This window comes from Rattus norvegicus, chromosome 8 (genome assembly GCF_036323735.1).
Source record: "Rattus norvegicus strain BN/NHsdMcwi chromosome 8, GRCr8, whole genome shotgun sequence".
NCBI classification, from domain to species: Eukaryota; Metazoa; Chordata; class Mammalia; order Rodentia; family Muridae; genus Rattus; species Rattus norvegicus.
In genome coordinates, this window is record NC_086026.1 from 75,329,102 (window position 1) to 75,356,631 (window position 27,530).

A 27,530-nucleotide genomic window follows, 5' to 3' on the forward strand; every position below is an offset into this window, starting at 1 on the left:
AGGCACAAAGAAGGTATTGAATCCCTTCAGGATTCACAACACAAGGAAGTTTTGAGCTGCCTTATGTGTGCCTTTAAGAATGGATGAGCCATGTCCCAGCTCATGGCTGTGACAGGGTCTTACCACATAGTCCTGGCTGACTAGCTACTTGGTATGTCAACCAGGGCAGCCTCAAACTCCTCCCCCCTTTTTTTATAATCCTGCCGCCTCAGTTTCCCTGGATTAAATATGTGTTACCCCCATGATAACTGATATACTTGACTTTCTCATCCATGTTTTGTTTACTGACAGGCTATCACTTTTTCAAAATTGACCATGTTTTTAAGCAGCCTATTTTCATAAAACTCGCTTAGTTTCAATAACATAGTATCTATTTGTATTTCCTACCATCCATACTATTTTATTTCCAAATACGAGTAAGTGTATTGGTGTGATTTTTTTTTAACTATATATTGTTTGAAGCTGCTTACGTATAGATTTTTTTTTTGTCTTTGTATTTTTTTAATGTCTGTTTAGAGATTAAGCAGAACCTCTTTTAGTCCAAACTACTTTGAAAACAATGTTTCTTGTTTCTTCGGTTTTTGTTTGTGTTTTTTTTTTTCTTTTGCCTTTTTTTTTTAAAGATTTATTAATTTATTATATATAAGTACGCTGTAGCTGTCTTCAGATACACCAGAAGAGGGCATCGGATCCCATTACAGATGGTTGTGAGCCACCATGTGGTTGCTGGGAATTGAACTCAGGACCTCTAGGAAGAGTAGTGGGGTGCTCTTAACCGCTGAGCCATCTTTCCAGCCCTTCTTTTGCCTTTTTAAATAAACATTTATTTTTATTTTGTGTGTATGAGTGTTTGGCCTGCACGTATATATCTAGAATGTATATGTTTATGTAGGGGGGGGGCTGTACCTGTAGAGGCCAGAAGAGGGCCTCAGAACTCCTGGACCTGGAGTTAGAGGCAGTTGCAAGTTGTCCTGTGGGTGCTAGGAACTGAACCTGGGATTTCTACAAGAGCAGAAAGTGCACTGATCCATTCCTCCACAGTCTCACCAAAGCTAAGATGAACTAAAGCTCTCCGTATAGCCCAAGCTGGCTTGGCAATCATACTTCAAGTGCTCAGGTTACGAGTACTTGCTAATAAAAGGGGTGGGTTTGTTTTTAACAAATATGGTTTTTTTTGTCCCTTCCCTCTTTTCAAAGAATTGTAAAGGTTACAGGACAACTTGTGAGAATCAGTGCCCTCCACCATGATAAAAAATTCAGGTCCTCAGGCTTGGCAGGAAATACCTTGACTTACTGAGCCATCTTTCTAGCCCCTTTCTGCCCCCCCCACTCCCACCCCTTTGAGATAGGGTCTCCCTAAATTCTATTATAATTAGAACCTTCCAGATTAACTCTTTTTTTCTCTTGGTTTTCAAGATAGGGTTTCAGTGTAGCCTTAACTATTCTGGAACTTATCTATAGACCAGAGGATGGCCATAAACTCAGAGATCTGCCTGCCTCAGCCTCCTGAGTGCTGGGGTTAAAGGGATGTGTCACCACTGCCTGGCTGAGATTAATTCTTTTTCAGAAAAACTGAAAGTTTAAGCAACATTGTTATAATTGGTCCTTTTTTCTTTCTTTTTTTAAAAATTATTTATTTACTATATACACTGTAGCTGTCTTCAGACACACACCAGAAGAGGACATCAGATCTCATTACAGATGGTTGTGAACCACCATGTGGTTGCTGGGATTTGAACTCAGAACCTCTGGAAGAGCAGTCAGTGCTCTTAACCACTGCCATCTCTCCAGCCTGGTCTTTTTTTTTTTTTTCCTTAATCTTTGGGAATAGCACACAGAAATCAAAGAGACTGTCATCAAATCAAATTTGTAGGATTGTTAGAAGCCATCTTGTTCAACCCAAGCCAGCCAGTAAGTTTTCAAAAAATGGACTGTCCTATTACTCAACAATTGTGAAAATGTTGAGTGTGAGTTGCTTTAACTACTGTCTATTTTTGGTTTCGTTCTTGAAAGAATGAGCTATTGCACATGTCAACCCTCAGTTATTTAAAGATCAGTTATATCTTTAGCCTTCTCTTCTTCAGGCTTAACATTGTATTCTTTGTCACATACCCTGAATTTGTCTGAATCATTTATAGAAAGGGGCTATATCTTTTCACTTATTCATTTCTTAGTCACAATAATGGTTAACTAGGCTAAGTTTCTTCTTACAGACCAGATTATTCATCAATGACTAAGTATTCATTTTTTTAAAAGATTTATTTATTGTATATAAGTGCACTGTAGCTATCTTCAGACACACCAGAAGAGGGCATCAGATCTCATTACAGATGGTTGTGAGCCACCATGTGGTTGCTGGGATTTGAACTCAGGACCTCTGGAAGAGCAGTCAGCGCTCTTAACCGCTGAGCCATCTCTCCAGCCCTCATTTCTAATTCTGATATATTTTATGCTTAGTTCGTCTGAAACCAGATGAACTCTAGCAGTATGTATTTTTTTTTTTAAAGATTTATTTATTTAATGTATGTGAGTACACTCTAGCTGTCTTCAGACACACCAGAAGAGGGCATCAGATCCCATTACAGATGGTAATGAGCCACCATGTGGTTGCTGGGAATTGAACTCAGGACCTCTGGAAGAGCAGTCAGTGCTCTTAACCACTGAGCCATCTCTCCAGCCCCAGCAGTATGTATTTTTATTTTATCATTTATAACTCACATTGGCCTTGAATGTGATCTTATCTGTCTTCTGAGTTCTGCTGAGACCACAAGTGTGTGCTACCATATCCCGTCCTCAAACAAGGTTTTAGCACTAATTACTCTAAGGATTGAGTTTTCAAAAACACATCTAACGTGTTCTCTTTGTTGTTTAGTCCAGGCTGCATTAGAATTCTTACCAATCCTCCTAACTCAGTTTCTGAAGTGATGAACACAGGCACCGTGCAGTTTAGTTTTTTTAGTGATTTCAAAGAAAATAAAATTTAAAAGTGAGGGGTTGGGGATTTAGCTCAGTGGTAGAGCGCTTGCGTAGGAAGCACAAGGCCCTGGGTTCAGTCCCCAGCTCCAAAAAAAAAAAAAAAAAAAAAAAGTGAATTTAAAAAGCTACTGTTAGGAGGCTGGAAGTCCACTATCAATCATAATGATGAAGGTACTACATTGGCCTGTGAAGGCTATTTGGGATCATATATATATATGTGTGTGTGTGTGTGTGTGTGTGTGTGTGTGTGTATACATATGTATATATATGTATAATCTAGTAATCTATATGTTACTGTTTTATGGTTCATATGAAAAGTACAGATTCCTGGGTAGCAAAATGACTCAAAGGGAAGAGCAACTGCTGCCAACACCAAGCCTGGAGACTTGATCTCAGTCTCTAGACCAGCGATGTGGCTGAAAAGGAGAAGTGACTCCTTCAACACATCCTCTGACCTCCATGTTCACCATGGTATGCCAGCACCAACATACTTGCACACAAATGCATATAATAACGAAGAGAATAAGAGTTTTGCAGTATTACTTACAAATTCTAGAAGCGTCGTTAACCCACACCTGCAGTTTAGAGCAGGGCTTTGCAACTCATCTTTCCCGGCCTCCAAGCTCCAAGGAAAGAGTTATAAAAGCTCATGGGGTCATTTAGGACTCAATCCAGATTTTCTTATATTACTAGAACAGCAAATTAAACAAACAAACAAACCTCAAAGGCTATAGGAAAGGAGTTAAGTGCTGCTTATAAGCCACTGCCAGCAGTGGATAAGGAGTTATGCAGGCGAACGTGCATTTCCATATTAGCTTAAACTCACGGTTGGTTATAACTGAATTTTTTTAAATGAGGCACTAGCTTCTATAGGCCACATGTTTTTTAAACCATAAGTACGTTCTGGTTCTTTAGATACATCACTAGCTGTTGCTCATTGGACTTATATTTATTTCAGAATTTAAAGGTTGGAATTTAAACCTGTTGGCAGGTGAAATACTAAACTACTGCAACCTATTTATCACTCATCACTGACCCAGATTGTGTGTATTTGTGTGTGTGTGCAAGCGTGCTCGTGCGCGTTTGTGTGTGTGTGTTTGCGTGTGTGTGCGCACACGTGCACATGCATTTCCAAGTGTATACTCGATGATGGCAGGGGGAAATGGAACTATTTTAGACTTATTAGACAACCAGCTACTGGTACATTTGAGCCTCAAGTGTTTTCTTAAGAGCTTTGCTGAACTGACTACCTAGGACGAATCAATTTAATGCCGTCCTACGGCTCTCAGAAACCAGCATTCCTTTTAAATCACCAAAATTAGTTTTCTGTCTTCACTGAGGTAAACAACAGTCTACCAAGAATTTTGTGACCAATAAAAATTGGGGCTTGTTAGTTGCAAATGTCTTCACGGGTACAGAGGAGAAAAATTCAAAAGTTAAAAGTTAAGCTAGGAGAGCCGTCCATCCGGGTTGTGAAAGCTTAAAATCCCAGTACTTAGGAGGCAGTGAAGCTCTGAATTCAAGGCCAGCCTTGTCTACAAAGTCATTTCCTGATCAGCCAAGGGTTTCGAAGTGAGATTCTGACTCAAAAATATTACAGTCAACTGATGGTTTTACCCTACCCCCAGGTTTCTCTAAAAATGTAATTACTGTAATTATAGAGGTCATTACAGAGAAGGTTATTTTGTTGGCTTTGGTACCGACCGTAGTTTTCCAGTATTTTCAAAGGTAAGATTGAACCTATGCTTGGGGCATTTTAGGTAAAATGTTTTAAAACTGGGACTGGCCATGTAGTCTAGGCCTTGGACTTCCTATCCTCTTTTCCTCTGGAGTCTAAGCATCAAAGGCTTGCTTATCATGTCCAGTAAATGAGTCTCCTCGCCTTCCTTTCTTTCTTCGATGCCTGGGAACCGAACTAAAAACCTTGTGCATACCAGGCAAGTGTATCACAGACTCAAATCACCAGCCTAAATGGTTTTTATGGACACCTTCCTTACTCATAGTATAGGTATGGTGGATTTTTCTGAATGAAGGATTAGTTGTCTTCCTACTCAAGCTTGATTACCGGCATTCTTTGGTCTTTATTTTTTTTTCCCCCGCTGTTTTAAGGAATAATACTAAAGAAATTACTCTGGTCAATTTTCATGGACCTCCTCCCACCTCGAATATAGCTAGGTTATTTCCAGGTCACACATAAAAACGCTAAATCCTTTAAAGACAAGGTAAGACCTGAAAACTTTCTTTACCCACTTCACTATTCGACTTCTGGAGCCGGTTCAGAACGAACTGCATGCAAAAGCCTGGTTGAAACGACAGGAAATCCACCAGAGGGAGATGCTAGCTAGACAGTGAGAAAGAAACTGCCGCAAGAGGCCGGAGAGAGGAGCTTTGGGAGGAGCCGCCGAGCTGGCCTAGGATCCCAGAAGGGGCGAGGTGTGTGTAATTTGGAGCTGGTGTCGGAGATTAGCTGAAAGAAGCAGCTACATTGAGCCTACTACCTGAGGCAGCGAAGCGTTTACTTGGCCAAACACTGTAAACTAAAGGCCTAAGAATATTTATAAGTGAGAAAACGAAGCCCCCAACCTACTTACCAATAGTCCACGAATAGTGGTTGGGGTGGGGGTGGGTATTTAAAGGCACTTCCGCTTAGCAACCCCACGCTGTTGCTAAGGAGGGGCCGCAGCATGGACGACCCGGAAGTGGTGGTCTGAATTTCACAGAGATGGCTGGGGTTTGTCCTATCAGGAGAGCGAGGATGCTCTGCGGCTCCGGGAGGTGGGTGGAACCAGCATTAGCACTTCCGGCTTGGCTCCGGCCGCCCCTCAACTGGTCTTCCCCCTCCCCTCCGCCTCCTCGTCTCCCTCCCGCTCCTGGGAAAGCAAAGCTGCGGCTTAAGGGGTGGTTGAGAGAAGCAGTCGTTGCCTCAGGGAGGGGACCGCGTCCGCCCCCTTGGAACAGTGGAACACGGCTGATACAGGTAGGTGCTCTGGATTCGACTAGATTTAGGAGACTGAGGAGATGTGTGTGTGTGTGTGTGTGTGTGTGTGTGTGTGTGTGTGTGTGTGTGTGTGTGTGTGCGCGCTCGTGTGAGAAAGAGAGAGAAGGGTTTTGGGGGCCCTTCGCTGGGGCGGGGCAGTGGACGCCGGGATCCCGGGTGGGGCGCGGGCCCGTCCGTGGAGGATTGCGGGGGCGGGACAGAAGGACCAGGGTCCCTGCATGCGAAGAGTTGCGGGTTAGACCCCGTCGTAGGAGGCGCCCTTTCTGAAGCCAATGCAGACCGGGAGTTTCCCACCTGGAGTGCCCGCTCTGAAAAGAAGGGGGAGCATCCTCCAGGACCGAAATCAGGGTATGGACTTGGCGAGGGGGCTGTGGTCATCCTATGCTTCACATTGTCCGCGTCCCATGCTCTCTCTGTTGGGACAGAGCCGGGCTTCGAGGGCTTGTTAGGTTTCGTGTCTGCTGGGCACTGTGGAGCCGCCCTTGGCAGAGGTAGGGCAGAAGAGTGGGTAATGAGACCTCCCTCCACCCAACTTCCGTGCGCTTCCCCCGCTTCTTCCTTTATTGCTCCCTCCGCAGGGCGCCCTATAGGAGCGGTGTCCCCCTGGAGGGTACGCACAACGTCGTAAAGCAAGAGTGTAGAACTGGGTTTGTTGCCCCCAATGGTATTTCGGATATTTGCAAAGTGTCAGAATGGCATATTCTAGCAGTCTCCCAGCCCGATATGTATCTGGTATAAATTTTCTTAGAAAATGCAATACTGGAAGGCATCTGACTGTATTCAAACGTAGCCTTGTAAATAAACATGCTTAAAGAAAAAAAATCACCAGGAAATCCATATTTAGTGGTCTCGACGAGACATGTTTAGGCAAGCCTTTTCCAACCTTTGTCACCTGCCAGTAAACCTGCTGTGTTTTAAGTGAATTAGAAATATTATCTTCATTTTGTTTAAGTAACCGAATTGTAGGAAGTATAGTATATGTCTTAGAATAAAGAGTGAACATTTGGAGAGACAAGAGTCCCTTTCCTATGATTGAGCTGTCTCTTAATCTTTAAAGGAGATAATATATTCAAGTGGAAGTATTGGCTTTTCGAAAGATAATTCTGGGAATGAACTCACCCTGCGCCTCTTACTAGGTGTTGACCTTGGTCAAGTCATAGACTATAGCAGAGTTTCAGCCTCTTCACAAGTAGGAATTAAATTCTAATCAGTGTCAAAAGAAAGGTGATTACTTATATAACTTCATTTAAAACAAGCACCTTTGAATTTCAAGATTGTCAACAGTCAACATAGTTAACGGAGCCCAACTTAGTGGAAGGGGGTTTTTGAAAAAGAAGCTGGATGGTAATATTCAAAGAATATACGACAGGAATTAGGGTTTTTTTTATACTATATATGTTTTTTTTTTTTTTCTTTTCGTTTTCTTTGAGACAGGATCTCACTATGTAGCTCTGGCTCGCCTGGAAGTTACTAGGTAGACCATGCTGGCTTGAACTCATAGAGATCTACCTGCTTCTGCTTCTCCAGTGCTGGGATTACAGGCATGTTCCACCACGCCCAGCTTTATTATTATTTCTTTTGTAGTTCTGGGCCTTCAATCCGGAAGAGTCTCACACATACTATGGTTTTCACTATTGAGATATACTTTAGCCCCTAGAAATTGATCATAAGTAGCATTAAATACAACATTAAATCAATGGTTTCCTAAAGCATGTATCAAGCACAGTATGTTTATTTCTTGAAAGGACCAAAGTACATTTTATAGGCTTTTCTCAGATAATCTCTACATTGTTGTTTTGTTTTGATTTGGTTTTTTTTGAGACTGTCTTGCCATGTAAACTCATACTGGCCTTGATCGTGAGATACTTTTTCCCCTTGAGTGTTGGGATTACAGCTGTATGCTAATTCACCTGACTTCTAGAAAATTTTATATAAACTATAAAATAAATGAAAATACAACAATTTTTTCCCTTTAAGTCATTAGTCATCAGAATGTAGAAATGATCTTAGAAAATGAAATATTGATAAATGCTCATTTGCTTTGTGGATTTAAAATTATAGGTCTTTGTAGCCTGTTTGATTTTGTTTGAGACAGGGTTTCTCTGCATAGCCCTAGCTGTCCTGGACTCCCTTGGCAGATCAGGATGGCCTTGAACTCACTGAGATCCACCTGTTTTTGCCTCCCAAGTACTGGGATTAAAGGCATGCGCTTTCAAGTCCCATGGATGGATGGATGGATGGATGGATGGATGGATGGATGGATGGATGGATGGACTGGTTTTCCCTATGTACCCTATTATGTTGGGCTTTTCTTTTCTTTTTGACAAAGGGTTTCACTGTGTAGCTTTGGCTGGTTTAAAACTTGTTTTGTATACCAGATTTACTTGCAACTCACAAAAATCCATTTATCTCTGCACCCTGAATGCTGGGACTAAAAGCAGGCACCACCACAGTTTATATTGGATTTTCAACTAACAGGTTTTCTTTGTGATTAGTAATTTTTATATATACTTTATTTAATTACCTTTATTTTATGTGCATTGGTGTTTTGCCTGCCTGTATGTTTGTGTAAGAATGTCAGATCTTAAGAGTTACAGACAGTTTTGAGCTGCCATTTGGGTGTTAGGATTTGAACCTTTGTCCTCTGGAAGAGCAGTCAATGCCTTTAATAGCTTAGCCATCTCTTTAGTCTCTGCAGTTAGTAATTTAAAACATTTCAAATGTACTTTATATTCAAAGGGGCTGAGTACATATAATTTTTTGCATGAAAAGTAGGTACAAACTTTGCATTTCAGTTTGACCTTTTAGAGAGCGTTATATATTTTTTATACAATTTGAGAGAAAATTTCAATTACTTTGTTTTAAGCAGAGTTGAATTTTTGTTTTGCTGTAGTTGAGGATTTTTGGTGTGGTGATTCAGATTTCAAATGGCTTTTAAAAGGGAAGTCTTAAATTCGTATCTAGGTTTTTGGCTGTTTTTTGAATTGTTTTTTTTTCACTACTTTTTTAATCTTAAAGTTGAGGTCATGCTGTCTTTGCTAGCTCTCAGCACTGCCTATCTTTTATCTGTCTTTTTATAAAATGTTAATCTGTTTATTTTCATATAAGGAATAGGATAATACTATTGGTGTGAAAAATTCTGCCTAAATTATATGTAACAAATACAAAACCATTGGATTCTTATCCTGGCGATCTCTTCTATAAGAAGTATATGACTGGGCTGGAGAGATGGCTCAGTGGTTAAGAGCACTGGCTGCTCTTCCAGAGGTCCTGACTTCAAATCCCAGCAACCACATGGTGGCTCACATCCATCTGTAATGAGATCTAATGCCGTCTTCTGATGTGTCTGAAGACAGTGACAGTGTACTCATATACCTTAAATAAAATCTTAAAAAAAAAAAAAAAAGAAGTAGTAGTATGTGACCAATCCAAAGATCTTTGCAGTTGGCAGTTGTGGAATTTGCTGGTAAGCGAATCTGAGAACTACTGACCCTTTCTTGAACAGCTCTTTGATGATGTTAAAAGTTAAGGCGTGATAGAGGAGGTATATGTAAGGAAACAGACACACATACTTTTGTACATATGCACAATATAGGAGAATTATAAAGTGAGCACAATAGTTAATTATGTTGTGGTGCTGTTAAATCAGGAATAAAAGAGTTACTGTGGAAATGTTAAAAATAAAAACAGTCCAGAAACTACTTTGTTTTACTAACCAAGTGACTTTGCTCTCCTGAGCTTGTTTCTATCTTACAGTATATTTTATGGAGATGATTATTTAGCTTCTAATTAAGTTAAATAATCCCTATATTAAGGTTATTACTTTCAAATATTTATATTAATATATAAAAATAATCTTTGTGTTAAGGTACATAATAGAATGTAGTTAGATTTTGCTATAACCCGGTTTGATAGTGACTGCTTCAGTGACTTTACATACATAGTACACTTTCCTGGAAGAACTTTGAATTTGTAGAATGATAATTTTTTTCTTAACAGCAATTCTATGCATTGGTGTCTAATATAGAATCTCTGAGAAGCTGGGAGGAGAAAAAGAGTGAATTTACTTGGGAATTACCATTTTAAGTGTTATAGATTTCTTATTTAGAAAGCTAAATTGGATTTTGACATTATTGGGATTGTGTTCAAGATGGACTCAGGGAAAAAAATCAGATGCCATCTGTTTCACATTCCTTCTTTCCTCCCCCTCCCATGTTTTGTGGCTTTGAGTTCATCAGATTGTTTTTCAAAAATACAAACCCTCAGTAGATTTAGATTATATAATATCAACTATCAGTGAGTGTGTAACTAAATTACATGGATTGTTATGTTGAGTTACATAGTATGATAATAGGCAATGGTTAAAGGTGACTGTTGAATTATTTAATATTCTCTGGGTATGAGCTAGCTTCTGTATTTGTTACTATTTTTTTGATAAACATTTTATTTTATTTTTGGCTTTTGTGTTTTGAGACAGGGTCTCTTGCAGCCCAAGCTGGCTTCAAACTTTTAATATAGTCAAGGCTAGCCTTAAACTTTTGATCTAACTGTGTTGTCTCACAGGTGCTAAGATTACAGGCCTGTGCCCTCGGGTCTGGTATTGATAAGCCATTTTTGTCATTTCCACTTACTATAGTTTAATTACTGGTGAAAGCTATTTTTTAAAAGAAAAAATTATAATAAATAGTGATATTAGAATAAATCTTTATTGATTCCATAAATCACAACCTGAAAAAAAAGTCTGCTCAGAATTTTTATTTAGTGACAAACACTCCATTTTTTTCCTTGGAGCAATAGTTTTTCCTTACCTATATACTTATGACTTAGTTTTCATCTAAAATGTATACCCAATTCAATTTGGATTATTTTGGCAGGCAGGTGCTGGGTACATTTGAATCGAAATAAATCCCAAACAGGAGCAGTCGGATTCCAGAACTGAGAAAAACCATACCTTGCTGAGTCTATAGCAGTTGGTACTTAGCCTGACCCGAGAGACGCAGGCATCTTTGATAGGCTGTAAAGGAGAACTAATGTGTGTCCTAGAAATGGCCTGAAGAGAGAGCCATCTGCACAGAAGAGACTCATGCTTTGTCTCCAGCAGGAATGTTCTGGTGAGATAGGAAGACAGATGGACTGTCCCTACACCACTGTAGTCGGTCCCTCGCTTAGAAGCTTCAAGTGGGCAGCGTAGTTATGTGGGGCTGGGATGCTAGGGATAGTAATGTTTTTTCCTGTCACAATGGAGGTGTGGACATTCTGGGGAAGGATTTTCTCTTGGCTTTTGCAGCATGGCCAGAGAAGGAGGGAGAACAAAATAGCTGTTGCCCTTTTCACCAAAGAGGATTTGGTACAGTTTCTCTCTTAGTGCTTGGGCATGCTTAGTGTTTACCACAGTTTGATGTCTCCATCAAAATGGGGCATAATTCTTCTAGGAAACATACTATTAGATCTGTGTTCATTTCTGCCCCCCCCCATGACTCCTTATTCTAGTTAAAGGACTTCTGGGCCTCTCAATGAAAGTATCATAGATGACGTACATCCCTCTGAATAAATTTTGAAATACTTCTGATCGCCAATGAGGAAGGGTATGTGTGTGTATGTACACAATGCACACTTGAATGTCTATAATAATCAGATTTCATCTCAGATTCCTAAATCACTAACAACTACAGTTTCTTTCAGCTTTCCAGTTGAGTTTTTTTGTGTATTTCCTAGGGGTCGTTCTAATGTAAGATGCCAGTGAACAGAAGACTGATGAGTGGCGGGGAAATGGAGGGGGTATTTTTGTTTTTAGTTTTCTAGAACTTCTCTAGTCTAAAGTGGTACCGTATACTTTGTGTGGCATGTATGCCTTGCTGTGTTTTTCTCGTGTGTGTGCCCAGTTCCTTTTTTACTGCTAATTTTTAAATTTAGACTTACAAAATTATCGAACAGATAATGTAGAGAATTCTATGGATGTCTCTTTTCTTTAATAGTTTCACCTCATATTTTATGTTAGTGCTCTGCATTTCTTAAAATTAATGAATCAGCATGAGGGTGTATGGTTAACTACAGTTCATAATTATCTTTAAGATAGTTTTTGCCTTGCTTGATTTTGAAGGCTTTTAGAAATACCTACCATTTTAGTTTGTTTCCTCCACCCCTTTTGTGAGACAAGGTCTAACTTTGTATCCCTGGCTGGGTTGGAACTCATGATATAGACCAGGTTGGCCTTGAACTCACAAATTTGCCTTCCTCTGCCTCTTGAGTACTAGGACTCATGGGCAACACCATACAATTTGGGGTCTTTTTTTCTTCCTTTTTTTTTTTCTTTCTTTCTTTTTTTTCTTTTTGGAGACAGACTTTCATGTAGTATAGGCTGGCCTTGAACAACTGATCTTCCTGCCTCCATTTCTCAAGTGCTGGGGTATAGATGTGTGCTCACATATGGAAGCCAGAGCTCAATGTTGTCTGTCATCAATTATTCTCCATTTATTTTAATTAATTAGTTTTATGTGCATGGGTATTTTGCCTTCATGTGTATCTGCAAACATGTGTATGCTTGGTGTCCTCGGAGTCCAGAAGAGGCTGTCACACTCCCTGGAATTTTAGCTGGTTGTGAACTGCCATGTGGGTGCTAGGAGTCAAACCAGATCATCTGGAAGGTCAACCAGGGCTTTTAACTACTAAGCCATCTCTCCCACCTTTCCACTTAATTTTTGAGACAGGATCTCTCACTGTACGGAGGACTTACCTGGCTGTCAGGTACTTAGCAGCCCAGAGAGCTTCAGAATCTTGTTTTTCCTTCACTGTGTTGGGATTATACATGTGAACTTCCATACCTGGGCTGTTCTGTTTTGTTTGAGACAGGTTCTTATTTTGTAGCTCCAGATGCCTGGAACTCAGAGGTCTGCCTGCCTTTGTTGCCCTAGTGTTGGAATTAAAGGCACACACCACCAAACTGGCTTTTCTCCAGCTCGGGGGCTGGAGAAATGTCTCAGTGGTTAGGAGCACTTACTTGACTATTCCAGAGGTCCTGAGTTCAAATCCCAGCAACCACGTGGTGCCTCACAATCATCTGTAGTGAGATCTAATACCCTCTTCTGGTCTGTTTGAAGACAGATACAGTGTACTTATATACATAACATAAATAAATCTTTAAAAAAAAAGTCAAATCTTCATGCACTTTACCAATAAGCCATCTCCCCAGTTCCTGTTCTTTTGTTTTATTTTATAATATGTATTTTGATACAAGTCCTTTATCATACTTTTTCAACTTTTTTTGTCTTGCTTATCTCTGAGTTTGAAGCCAGACTGGTTTACATAGCAAGTTCCAGGCCAGCCAGGGCTAAATAGAGACTGTCTGAAAACACAACAGCAATGAAAATGTTAGAGTGTATGCTTGGGAGCCCATGCTACAGTGCTTATGTGGAGGTCAGAGGACATCTTGTGGGAGTCAATTCTTCCCTTCCACTGTGTTCAATCTGAGGGTGAAATTTAGATCATTAAACTTGACAGCAAGTGTCCTCACCTACTGAGCCATCTTCCTGGCCTGTTTTTAAATTGTATATTCTAATTTATTTTATTTTATTTTGCTTGGGGCTGAAGAGATGACTTATAAGTTAAGAGCTTTTGCTGTTTTTAACAGGTGACCTGACTTTGGTATTCCACACCCACATGGCAGCTCACAACTGGCCATAATTCCAGTTCCAGGGTGTATCTATGCTCTCCTCTGCCCTCTGGAGACACTGCATACACATGGTGCCCTCTCACACATGTACACACACACACACATATGAAAAAGAAAACTGTGTGTGTGTGTGTGTGTGTACATGTGTGAGAGGACACCTGTGTATAGTTGGTTCTCTTATCCCACCTCTGCTTGTGTGCTTGTGTGACCAAAATAGAGCTCATGTTATCTAGCTTGTATGGTAAGTAAGGCTCTTACCCACAGGTAAGCCATTTTGCTAGCCTATTTTTAATTTTAAAAGAAATTATTTTTTCTGTGTAAGTGTTTTGTCTGAATGTATTTTTTGTGGATCATGTTCCTGCAGTACCTGTGAGTCTCAGTAAGGCATCTCCTTGGTCTGGGGTTTTAGATGCCTGTGAGCTGCTATGCGGTGCTGGGAACTGAGCCCAGGTGTTTTGGAAGGGCAGCAAGTGCTCATAACCAGTGGCCTTTTCTCCACCCTTCTCCCCAATTTTAATGTCCAATTATAAAGTCTAATTAGTCATTTTCCCTCCATGGATAATACTGTGGGTATTAAATCTTTGAAGTTATTACTGAGCCCAAGATTTTCTCTTGTACTAATTTTGACATATCATTTTGCTGTTTATTGTTAGGTCTCTGATCATTTTCGAGCTAACCTTTGTGAAAGGTATAAGAACTATGTGTTATTCTTTTTTTTTTTTTTTTTTTTTTTTTTTTTTTGTTGTTCTTTTTTTCGGAGCTGGGGACCGAACCCAGGGCCTTGCGCTTCCTAGGCAAGCGCTCTACCACTGAGCTAAATCCCCAACCCCCTATGTGTTATTCTTATTTTGACCTGTGGATACTCTTTTCTTTGGGTCTTTATTTGTTGTTAGTGTTGGGCGTTGTAGTCTGGGCCTTGGGTTTGATAGATTACACATCTTGCCTGAGTCAAATAGCTAGATTCTAAAAGCAGTAGAATGATGTCCTAAGACAGTTCTCTCATAGCCTAAATGTTAATTGCTAAGCAGATATTCTTGTAGTTGGATTTATAACTGTTCTGCCCTCCTATACAACACTTTGTTTTCCAAAACATCAGAATCTTAGTTGGTTTCACAATATCTAAATATTTTTTTTCTTTTTTCCTTTTTTTCGGAGCTGGGGACCGAACCCAGGGCTTTGCACTTGCTAGGCAAGCGCTCTACCACTGAGCTAAATCCCCAACCCCTGAATATTTTGCTTATTTATGATACAAACACAAAAATACTATTCTAGCTTCATATTTAGTGGGGTCTTTTGTCCTCAATCCCTTCTCTCTCGCTTTTTTTATTTTTATTGTTAAAGATAGGGTTTCTCTATGTGGCCCTGGCCTTCCTGGAACTTGTTCCGTAAAAGGCTGGTCTTCAGCTCAGAGACCCACCTGCCTCAGTCTCCTGAGTTCTGGGGTTAAAGGTGTGTGCCACCACTGCCAGGCATCTCACCCTACCTTCCTTTTTGAGAAATAGTTTCATGCTGGAACTATCTGTATGAAAGCCCCTAGGTTCTCCAGAGATGGATGCTGTCTAAATCAGTCACTATGTAAGCTCACACTATGAAATCCATCTGATTAATGTTTCTGTTTCATAAGTTTCAAACATTATGAAATTGAGCCATGAAATGTTGCTGCACAGGCCTAAAGACTTGAACTTAGTGATCTCAGTAAAGGTAGAAGGAGAAAACTCGATGAGTTGTCCTCTGACTTCTATTCACATGCCAGGAACCATGCCCAATTCCATACTCATTATACACATGTGTAATAAATAAAATTTAAAAACAGAAAAGATTTTGAAATTAGAAGGCTAAAAGAAAGCATGGAGGAAGTCAAGTAAGACACATTCATTTCCCAGATGTGACACTTAAGTGCAGGAAAGCTAAATCATTTGCTTAGGTTGTACAGCTAGTTAATGAATAGGACAGAATTTCAGGCCTCCTGAATTTCAGTGTAGTCCTATTGTTGTTATAACTAAATTTTGAAAAAAATTAGGGAAGCTATAAAAGACATATTTTCCAGGAAATATAAGTAGGCCATTTTACTATTGTAGGGCAAGAGAGATAACTCATTAGTTAAGACCACTCCAAAATCTTGTTGAGAACCCAGGTTTTTAGTTCCACTATCCACACAGTTTATATCGTTCTGTAACTGTAATCATAAGGGATTTGACACCCTCTTCTGACCTTTGAAGGCACAAGGTTCACAAACTCACACACACTTTTTTAAAAAACATCTTAAACTATTGTAGCATTTTTCTTTCTCTTCCTCTCTTCTTTTTGTTTTTGTTTCGTTTTTTGTTTTCTTTTTCTTCTTCTTCTTCTTCTTTTTTTTTTTTTGGATATAGGGTCTCACTCTGTACACCAGACTGGCCTTGAACTCACTAAGATCTGCCTGTCTCTGCCTCCCCAGTGTTGGAATTATAAGCCTGTAACATTAGCTTTAGTTTCTATTAAATTCATTATGTTTGATATTCAGGTAGAAATCAGCAAGTGCAAAAATAATAGTGAGGTTATCATATCCTGTACTTAGTGAACAGGCATTTCAGTGTATTAAAATGAACCTTAATTTTCTTTTTGCACAATGGGGATAATCTGTTAATAATTTAATGGTATAAAGCAGCAGCTGAATTTTGTTTTCATGTGGTAGTGTGTTTATAAAACTAGAGTGGAGTGTTATGTAAAAATTTAAAGTACAGAGTAATATGCATCTGGTGAATTCAGGGCTTAAGAGATGCACATCTGTTGAGAAAACAAATCATACAACTGTTCAGAGCTCTAGCATCTTTAAATGTGTGTGCTTTCATTCTTTAATCGTTTCTGAAACAGTCTTTAATGGATTTAGAAAAGCTGTTTGCTCTAAGGAAGCAACTTGTGAAGTCATTTGGAAGCCTTTTAATTATTTTATTATTCATATCATTGTGGTATATTAATATTTTTTCTCCTGCTTGTCTATTGGGGAAGGAAGGAGCTAACTGACTCAAAGAAAATGAGTTTGTTGCATAATTATATTTTAAAAGGTGAGAATGTAGTTTCCTGAATTAAATATACTAGAAATATTTTAAAACTCTGAATTCCAAATTGAATCAATACTCAATGGAGAACTAATGTCAGAGTTGCTACCACATATCCATCACTATCCTTGTATTATAGGGATACAAAAATGAAGATATGGTGTGTACTTTTATTAATCAAGTTGAAGAAACAAGACTTCAAAGGTAGAGTAACAGTTAAGTGCAAACTTGATTTAATCTCTGAATACTGCAGGAATATAAAGGAAAGAAAATTCCAGTAGTCATAATTCGTTCATTAATTTACCTGGGGAAGCTTATTCATCTGGGGGAAAAATATGTTCATTCACTCATTGGAGACAGAATCTTTGTATTCATGTTTTCTCTGTGGCTTATGTTGATCTCAAACTCAAACATTTTCTGCTTTAGTCTCCCTAATGTGGGAACTACAGATGTGCATCAAAGGATATAGATGTTAAAAACCTATTCAGGGTCTGGTGAGCTAGCTTTGAGGGTTAAAGTCCTTGCTGTATAGGACTCAGAACCTGTATAAGATGGAGGGAGAAACCCAACTTCACAAAGCTGTTCTCTGTCTTCCGGGGGGGGGGGGGGGACCGCTTGCGTCAATAACCAGATATTTTAAAAAACAAGCCTTTTCAGGTGTTTGCACTGGGTAAGCAGTATTGAAAACCATATGCTTAGATGATGACTATTTTTAATTAATTAATTGTATTTAATTCATTAACTAATTAATTAGTTTTTCCAAGACAAGGTTTTTCTGTGTAGCTTTGGCTGTCCTGAAACTTGCTCTGTAGACCAGACTGGCCTTGAACTCAGAGTGCTGAGATTAAAGCTATGTGCCAACTACCATCTGGCTAGATGGTTATGATTTGATTTGGTAAGAAAACAGGCTAGAAGAGGGTTAATAGGGCACATTCCAAGACTTATTTGGTGAAAACCATAACAGCAACAACAAAATAAAACTGTAATATAAGGAGAAGTAAATATAAAGTGACAGACTAGAATCTGCGTTGGGCGTGTATGTGTAGTTCAAGACAGTTTCTGTGTGTGTAACCCTGGCCATCTTAGAACTCTCTCTGTAGATAGTTGCCCACAAACTCACAGAGATTCATCTGCCTCTCTCTCCCAAATGCTGGGATTAAGGTTGTATATCACCTCAGCTCATCTAGGGTCTTGTTTTTTGTTTTTGTTTTTTTTTTTAAGATTTTATTTTATTTATATGAGTACACTGTAGCTGTCTTCAGTCAGACACACCAGAAGAGGGCATCAGATCCCATTACAGATGGTTGTGAACCACCATGTGGTTGCTGGGAATTGAACTCAAGCTGGCTTCAAACTCACAAGAGACCACTGACACTGGTGGGATTAAAGGTGTGCACCACTATCCTCTGTCCTTTCTTGATTAGCAGCATCAGCATCAGCTGGAAATTTCTTATAAATATAAATTCTTTTGGGGAGCAAATACGTTAAAAATTTTATCACATTTATGTTGTGTGCGTGCGTGTGTGTGTGTGTGTGTGTGTGTGCGCGCACATGTACAGGCGCACTTTTGCATGTGCATATCTCACAATGTGTATGAGGTCAGAGTACAGCTTGGGGGAGTTATTTCTTTCCTAAGCCATTCTTCTGCCCAAGGCAGAAGTAGATAATGAGCACTAGGTTCCAAACCAGTTGTTTTGCATGAATGTATTTGCAAAAGCCAAGTGGTCCTGGTCCTTTTCTTTTTTCTTGTTTTTGAGACACAGTCTACGGTATCCCCAGGTTATATAGTTGGGGGGTTTGGGATGATTTTTGAACTCATGATCATCTGGTTTTTTTTTTTTCCCCTCAAAGATAGTAGGCAGACCCTGGTAACCTTGAACTTTTCTTCTACCTTAGGCTATTGAGTGGTAATTGTCTCATTTCCTTCTTGATTTCTTCTTGGAATTGTTAGTCATGAATGTGAACTCATGTGCACACATACAAATCAGTACAGTTTATAAAATTTAAAAAGATTAAAGTATTTTGTAAGAGAGGACTTCTATTTAGCTTTCATTTTTTCCTATCTTTTTATAATTTTTGGTTTCTGTCTCTTTTTGCAATTTTTTTTCTACAGTTCTATTTCCTACTCATTTTGCTTCTGTATAGTCCCTCTTCTTCCTAATAGTTATTAAATAATATATATACATATATTATATATACATTACTTCTAAGGTATATTTTAAAGTTATTTATTGTATCTGATTATTGAAGCCTATCTTGAAAATTTTTTCTTAGATACAGAAAAGAAAAAAATGGAAAAGTCACAGGGCGGGGAGTAGGGTTGTTAGGGGTGGGTTGGAGTGGGAGAGACAGAGAAAGACACATACATACATACATACATACATACATACATACATACATACATGTGGGGGGTGGACAGGCAGACAGACAGACAGACAGACACCGCTAGGTTTGGATGTTTTGTTTTGGGTTATTCCCATAGTGCTTATCCATTAACAGCTCTGCCTAGCTTTCCTGGCTAAAGTAGGAGCTGAGTGTCTACTCTAGACATGTGAGATTCATTAAATGAAACAAGCATTTAATAAAGAATACCCACTTTTTACTGCATTTTATAGAGTTAACAGTTTCCCTTGGTCCTGAAGTTTTAGCCTTCTCACAGGCAAGGCTGTGCTGTGCCTTGAAATTTAGCTTTTTGTTAGGACAGTACTGACAGCATAAATGTCTTTATGTACTCAGCTGTGATTAACCTAAGCTCAGTCCTTGAAACACTGCTTTGCAGTTACCAAGCGTACTTTCAATCCAAGTTGCCACACTTACCAGTACTGATTTCAAGGCCATTGGGATTTGTGTGGAGCAGGTTAGGACAATGAGTTTTTTCTCTTTAGTTTAAAAAAAATCTTTTTAAGGTTTTTCAAGCATTTTGTAACTTATATTTGAATATTCCTACTAATTTGTGATTGAGAAATGTTGACTTGGGTCAGGAGCTTACCTGTGTTTAGAATTCAGAATCTTTAGTCCTTATTCTTTAACATTCTGTTTCTCTTCATGAGACATTCTTTTCTATTCAACTCTAGATTTCTTGCATTGATTTTCTTTTCATACTGAATTATATAAGGGTATACTAGATTATTCATATTCATCAAATACATTTTTATTTGGAGAGATCCAAATTAGTTTTAATACTCAAAATGTATTCCTTATATTATTAGAAGATCCGACTTCTGGATTATCATTCATAAAAATGTGCAGATTTTGTTGTACTTTAACTAGAATGACCAGAAGGGAGTTTATGCCTCTACGTGAGGTTATTCTCTGGTGTGCTTTATAAAAAGGGACATAACACGTTGATACTGTAGTCATGGAATAGTGAAGTTCCAGTCCTAGAAACAGGGCATCATAGAATTTAATTTTTCACTAACTGTAGCATATACATATATATATATATATATATATATATATATATATTGTTTTTTTTTATAACATTCTGAATTTAGTGTAACTTAGTTGTAATGTCATGTAATGTCCTGGAACTAGTTCTGTAGATACAGTAGTATTACTTTTGGTATAATGTGTATTTTTCTTATTTTACGTGTGTGTAAAAGCAGTACCTACATGTGTATGCATGTGTGTATGGGTGCCTCTTTATAAATGGGTTGGGGGGTGCCCCTATGCATGTGGAGGCCACAAGAAGACATCAAGTATCTTCCTCTGTCCCTCTCTACCTTACCACCTTCAGAGACAAGCTCTCACTAAACTGGAAGCTTGGTCTTTTGGCAAGGCTGTCTGACCATTGAGTTGTGAGGGTCCACCTCTCTCTGCTGTTCAGTGCTGGGCTGCAGGCAAGCACAGTTCATGCCTGGCTCCTTTTAGGAAGGTGTGTAGGATTGGAACTCACATCCTCGTGTTTTCTCAGTTACACATTCTGTGTTAACTGATCGCCCTAGCCTCACTACTTTTTCCCCATCAAACTCTTGGGTTATTTATTTGAAAATAGCATTTTAATTTAGATAGTAACATTTAACTGTTATAAACAGTAATATTCAACTCATCAAGACTTTTAAGTATTGTAAGGTGCTACAAAACTAAGACATAGTCCCTACCAAATGAGCCAGTGTTTTAAAACTTTAAAACAAAGTATAAATACTTGCATTTGCATAGAGAAATTTTAACAGTTTGGTATTTGTGAGTTTTTTATTTGTGGGGTTTTGTTATTGTTCTGTTACTGATTTCAGTGCTTTAGGTAGCCTGGTGTTGAACTCTCCATGTGCTGATTCTCCTGCCTCCATCTAGAGATGCAGGTGAAAGCAGAGGCGAGCCTCAGGTGTCTTTCTCAGCAGTCTTCCACCTGTGGTGTTTGTTTTGTTTTAATTATGTTTGTTGGTGTGAGTGTGTGCATGTGACAGCCAGGTGTTGGGTCTCTCTGGAGTTAGAGTTACAGACATTTATGAGCTAACTGATGTGAATGCTGGGAACTGAACTCAAGTCCTCTGCAAGAGTAATGTATTCTTAATCAATGAGCTATCTCTCTAGCCCCAGTTTATTTCTTATGTGTATTTATATGTGTATTTGTGTGTGTGCACATATGCTTTCAGAGGCCAGAAGAGGATGTTGGATCCCCTGCAGGAGGTGGTACAGGCAGTTGTAAGATGCTCAGTGTAGGTGCTGGGAACTGAACTGGGCTCATATACAAAATGAGTGTGAATGCTTTTCTTTTCTTTTTTTTTTTCTTTTTTCTTTTTTCTTTTTTTCGGAGCTGGGGGTGAATGCTTTTCTTAATTTACCTGAGTTAATTAAACAGAATCTCAATGTGTTTAGTCTTGGCTGGCCTGGTACTCAGAGATCTATCTGCCTCCCCTTCCTAAATGCTGGGATTAAAGGTGTGCACCACCAAGGCTGGCATTCCTTAATTTTTTTAGACTTACTTGATTTTATATGTATGAATGTTTTATCTGCATGTATGTATGTGTATCGTATGTGTACTTGGTGCCCAGGAAGGTTAGAAGAGGTAGTCAGAACCCCTAGAAATAAAAGTCATGAGCCACCAAGTGAGTGCTGGAAATTGAAGCTGGGTCCTCTGGAAGAGCAGGTATTGCTTTTAATGCCCCAGTGATCTCTTTAGCCTCAAAGGTTTGTTTCTTCATTTGAGACAGGGTCTTACTATACAGCCCTGTTGTTCTAGGACTCACTTTGTACAGCAAGTTGGCATTGAACTCAAATAGACCCACCTGCCTCTGCCTCCATATGCTGGGCTTAAAAGTGTGAGCTACCACATCCAGATTGTTTTAATTTCTTGTCTGTTTGTGGTATTGTATACATGAATGCAGATGTCCTTGTAGCCCAGAGATGTCACATTCCTTACAGATGGAATCACAGGCATCTGTCAGCTGTGCGATGTGGGTATTGATAACTGAACTCGGGTTCTCTGTTTTTAACTGATGAGCCATCATTCCCCTCTCTCACCTTTGTTTTTAGAGTCTCAGTCTGACTGTCTGTCTGTCTGTCTCTGTCTCTGTCTCTGTCTCTCTCTCTCTCTCTCTCTCTCTCTCTCTCTCTCTCTCTCTCAACTTATCACTTCAGTAAGCTAGGTTTACTATCCAGCCAGCCCTAATAATTTATCTGCCTCTGCTTCCCCAGCACTTGATTTATAGTTGTGTGCCATCATGCCTGGCTTTTTACTTGAGTGCCTGAGATTAACTCAGGTCCTTGTGCTTCTTTACTTAGACTTTTTACACTAAACCATGTCCATAGCCTCCATCGTACTATAATTCGTTGATCCAGGAATTTGGCTGAGGGTCATGGGACTCTCCTGGGTATATTGGATGCTTCTGCTGAGTAGCTAAATTGAGAGCAAACTTACGAGAGTGGGATTGGTTTTAAATAATGTTTCCCAAAGCAATGCTAAAATATAAATAAAACTTTGGGTTTTATTTGCTCTGTTTGTTTGTGGTGGTCCAGTCTTTCTCTTTCTCTCTCTCTCTCTCTCTCTCTCTCTCTCTCTCTCTCTCTCTGTGTGTGTGTGTGTGTGTGTAGGTAGACACATGTATATTACAGTATTCATATGTAGGTTAGAAGACAACTTTTTTTATATTATTTATTTAATGTATAATGTGAGTGCACTGTAGCTGTCTTCAGACACCAGAAGAGGGCATCAGATCCCATTACCGATGATTGTGAACCATCATGTGGTTGCTGGGAATTGAACTCAGGACCTCTGGAAGAGCAGTCGGTGTTCTTAACCGCTGAGCCATCTCTCCAGCCCCAGAAGACAACTTCTGAAAGTTACTTCTTTCCTTCCATCTTTTTGTGGGTTCTAGTGGTTGAACTCTGATAGTCAGGTTTGTGTGGCAAGCACCTTTATCTAGTAAGTGGTCTTGCTAGCTTCTACTTAGGCATTTTGTTTATTTACTCAGTGCTTTTAAGATTTTGAAATATAACTGGTACTCTGCTGTTGTTCTTATCATACTGCTGTTTTAATTTTTGCAGATTTACATAGCCCTGACTGGTCTAGAGCTCACTGTGTTGCTGTACTGGGGATGAACCCAGTGCTTCCATGCATACTACAGAAGCACTCTACCAATAGAGCTAAGGTCCTAACCCCCTATTACTATCATTAGTATTGCATGTAGACTCAAAAGTCATGTTGAGGCTTTGGCAAATTCAGTATGGAGTCATACAGGATAGTTGTATTCACTGTTGAAAATTGAAGCTGTCTTCAAGGTTGTCATTTAATGTGAATACACAAGTAGCAGCTCCTTCAGCTCTCTGTGTGGATCCAAAGAGAGGTCTCTTACTAGTATAGATATTTTGTATCTAACTGATTTAATAATCTCTGCCTTTTTTAAAAAGATTTATTATATATGAGTACACTGTAGTTCTTCAGACATACCAAAAGAAGGCATCAGATCCTATTACAGATGGTTGTGAGCCACTATGTGGTTGCGGGAATTTGAACTCAGGACCCTGGAAGAACAGTCGGTACTCTTAACCACTAAGCCATCTCTCCAGCCCACTCTGCCTTTTCACATGCTGCCTTAAAGCTGTTTTACAGAAAGAACAAGGATAAGGGTAAATAACTCTTAGGTGGATAGGCCCACATCTCTGATTAGATTTGTTCTTGTTCTGTGGTCATTCTTATTTTACCAATAAAGAAATTGAGGCATATATGTTCTGATGTTCCTTTTTCTCTGGATTTGCTTCCTGTTGCTTTACTATTTAACCACGTTGTGAATCAGCATTTTCCCCCTACCTTGATCTTGTGAAACCATTATTATTTCTCTCTAAGATATGTTGAAATAATAGTCATTTACTTGTTAATGATTTCAGCCCACTTCCTTTTATTAGCACATTATAATATTGGGATTGAATTGATTTAGGTCATAAAAATATATTTGAGTAATTTTTGATAGGCCATGAAGAGTGAGATGTATGTAGCTTTAAAATAAAAACTGTTGGGCTGGAGAGATGGCTCAGTGGTTAAGAACACTTATCTGCTCTTGCAGAGGACTCAGACTCAGTTCCTAGTACCACATGTTGATGCACAATCATCTGTAACTCCAGTTCCAGGCGGTTTTATACCCTCTTTCTGACCTCTATAGGCACCAGACATACTCATAGCTTACATCCATACAGGTAGATTGTCTTAGTTAGGGTTTCCATTGCTGTAAAGAGACACCATGAACAAGGCAACTCTTATAAGGGACATTTAATTGGCGCTGGCTTACAGGTTCTGAGGTTCAGTTCATTTTCATGGCAAGAAGCATGGCAGGGCCCAGGCAGACATGGTGCTGGAGGAGTTTGGAGTTCAACCTTTTTAACCAAAGAGACAGGAGACTAGCTTGCATGCAGCTAGGAGGAGGGTCTCAAAGCCTACCCCCACAATGACACACTTCCTCCAACAAGGCCACACTTCCCAATAGTTTTAGTCCCTATGGACCAAGAATATTTAAACCACCTCATAGACATAACACGAGTACACATTTTTTAAAATCCATTTTTAAAAGGGCAAAAGAGTACTCAAATAACTGGTCAGGCACCAAGCACCTACTGCCTTAGGGCATCTTCTGGTTCCAAATGAGTCTTATTTTTTAAGAGATGTAAGTGGGGGACAAGTGTGGAGGTGAATGCCTAGAAGTAGGGAGGCTGAACTAGGAGGATTAGGAGATCAGAGACAGTCTGGGTTACTAAATGAGTTTGAAGTAACCTGACTAGCAAGACTATTGTATGCAGAGAGATATGCGTAGAACTCACAAGTCAACAAAAAGGAGCCGTAATAATAGATTGAGAAACACCAGAGGTTGACCTGCCTAAAATTAAAACCACTCCCAAAGTGTCTACGCTTGCTGCAAAAAACACAAGAGAAGAAAATTAGCCTAGCCATGAAAAGTGTTCAAAGGACTTTTGCCTTTCAACCTCAACTTTGATTAGAGGAAGAAAGAAGTTTGCCCTGAGCATTTGTAATTGGAAATGCTCTGCTCAAGATTTAGGACACTATTTGGTGCTGAAAAAAATCCTAGACTGATTTGTTTCAAGTGAATAAATCTTGGTATTGTTTCTAGGAAAAGAGAGAAGTAAATCCCAGTTCTTGATGTAATAGGTCTATAGAGTTCCTGGACAATCAGGGCTGCAAAGAAAAACCCTGTCTTGAAACAAAACAAAACAACAAAACAAAACAAAGAATGTAGTTAGCATGTGCAAGGCCCTGGCTTTTGTACTCATCACCAAAAAAAAAAAAAAAAAAAAAAAAAGGAGCAAGCAAGCAAATCAAAATACTGTAATACAGGTCGGTGGTTCTTGGGCATGCACACGGTCATGTTTTGTCATGTTTCTTTGGAGAGCTTAAAAGAATATATTTTTCAGTTCCTGAGAGCAGTGATAATTAAGAGGAACAGGGCCATAGAAGCAGAGGACTTTCTCTGTTTTTCTCCTAATTTAATGTTAGCATACAAAGCCCTATGCACTTGAAATGAAAGCACATGCTACCGCTTCCTTTAATTAGATGTAATTCTAGTTCTCTGATCAGACTTGCCTAGTTGACTCTTAAGTATGTAGTGTGCATCAGAATCCCTTAGAGAGTTTATCATAGTTGTACTTTTAAGATTTTCCAATTGAACTCTTCTTGCATGGGATCCCAAAATGTTCATTTTAAACAAATTAACCAGAAGATGCTCGTGCTCTTGGCCACTAGACCATGGTTTGAGAGTCTGTGTATTAGAGACTACACTCTCTTGACCACATCTCTTTGTAATTGCTAATTCTTTTTTCTGCAGTCTTCCCCTATCCTTTTTTGAGACATTGCCATGTAGATCAAACAGAACTCAAACTTACAGATATCTGCCTGTATCTGCCTCTTGAGTGCTGGGATTAAAAGTGTACACCACCACACCTTTAAATTTTGATATTTATTCTGCTGTGTAGCACTGGAAGAATTGGCACTCGCTATGTAGCTCAAATTGTCCTGAAATTTGTGGGCAAGTCTCCTGCCTCTGGGATTACATGCTGCTGCTGCTGCTGCTGCTGCTGCTGCTGCTGCTGCTGCTGCTGCTGCTGCTGCTGCTTCTTCTCCTTCTCCTTCTCCTTCTTCTCCTTCTCCTTCTCCTTCTCCTCCTTCTCCTTCTCTTTCTCCTCCTTCTCCTCCTCCTCCTTCTCCTTCTCCTCTCTCTCTCTCTCTCTCTCTCTCTCTCTCTCTCTCTCTCTCTCTCTCTCTCTCTCTCTGTGTGTGTGTGTGACAGACAGACAGACACATGCAGAGAGTCAAGAGTTTTGTAGCTCTGGCTGTCCTGGAACTCACTGTGTATACAGACCAGGCTAGCTTTGAACTCCCAAAGATTCACATGGTTCTGCCTCTAGAGGGCTGGGATTAAAGGTGTATACCTGTATACTACCACACCCAACATTTTCCTTTCCTTTTCTTTTGTTTAACTTCATGTAGTTTTTGATACAAAATCTCACTTTGTAGTCTAGGCTGACCTGGAAATCCAAGATCAACCTGTCTCTGTCTCTTAAATGCTGTGGTTAAAGCCGTCCTTCCTTAACTTTTCCCTTCCTCTTCTTGGCTTTGGTCTTACCATGGTATTAAAAATCTCTTATCTGTAGTTATTTATTATGTCCCTTCTTAGTTAGGGTTTTACTTCTGTGAAAAGATACTATGACCAAAGCAGCTCTTAAAAGGACAACATTTAATTGGGGCTGGTTTACAGGTTCAGAGGTTCAGTCCACTATCACCAAGGCGGGAGCATAGCAGAGTGCAGGCAAGCATGGTGCAGGAGGAGCTGAGAGTTCTATGTCTTCATCTGAAGGCCAATAGGAGAAGACTGCCTTCCAGGCAGCTAGGAGGAGTGTCTTAAAGCACACACCCACAGTGACATACTTCCTCCAACGAGGTCACAGCTAATAGTGCCACTCTCTGGGCCAAGCAAATACAATCCACCACACTCCCCAAATAACCGTGTCCTAATTATGCTAGGCATCATCATCATCTGTTTTATTCTCCAACTGCCCTCCCCTTTCTTTCCCCTTTTCCTCTACTGCCAGCCCCCATAGCTCTCCTCTTTTCTTTTATTGAATATATTGCATTAACCTCTTGATCTCCTCCTCCCACCTGCCTGTAGATTTTTTTCTTTCATAGTCCCTTCTACTTTCATGTCCTACATATACAGAATTTAAATCTAGATCCCACATGTAGGAAGAAAACCACACCATCTATATCCTTTTGATTCTGGTTTATTTCGCTTACTATAAAAATCTCCAGTTCTGGGCTGGAGAGATGGCTCAGCAGTTAAGAGCACTGACTGCTCTTGCAGAGGTCCTGAGTTCAATTCCCAGCAACCACATGGTGGCTCACAACCATCTG

General features: G+C 39.5%; 2 protein-coding genes across 17 annotated transcripts in view; one reads left to right on the forward strand and one right to left on the reverse strand.

Moving 5' to 3' along the window:
• Trip4 (thyroid hormone receptor interactor 4) overlaps positions 1 to 5,701 on the reverse strand; it is an 86,451-nt gene extending 80,750 nt beyond the window's left edge. The window contains exon 1 of one of the 2 annotated variants that reach the window (NM_001134981.1): positions 5,223 to 5,468. Coding sequence is in view for 1 of the 2 variants with exons in the window: in XM_008766281.4 (XP_008764503.3) it covers positions 5,568 to 5,662 (95 nt within the window). In the remaining variant the exon portion in view is untranslated. Of the gene's footprint in view, positions 1 to 5,222; positions 5,469 to 5,567 lie in introns of those variants that run through there. The other variant, XM_008766281.4, reaches the window with a different exon arrangement.
• Positions 5,650 to 27,530, forward strand: part of Csnk1g1 (casein kinase 1, gamma 1) — a 137,589-nt gene continuing 115,708 nt past the window's right edge. For 6 of the 15 annotated variants that reach the window (XM_017595886.3, XM_008766332.4, XM_017595891.3 and 3 more), the window contains exon 1: positions 5,650 to 5,953. The gene's annotated coding sequence lies outside the window, so the exon portion shown is untranslated. Of the gene's footprint in view, positions 5,954 to 6,002; positions 6,323 to 16,820; positions 16,897 to 19,060; positions 19,539 to 27,530 lie in introns of those variants that run through there. The other 9 variants (XM_039082075.2, XM_039082074.2, XM_063266071.1 and 6 more) reach the window with 9 other exon arrangements.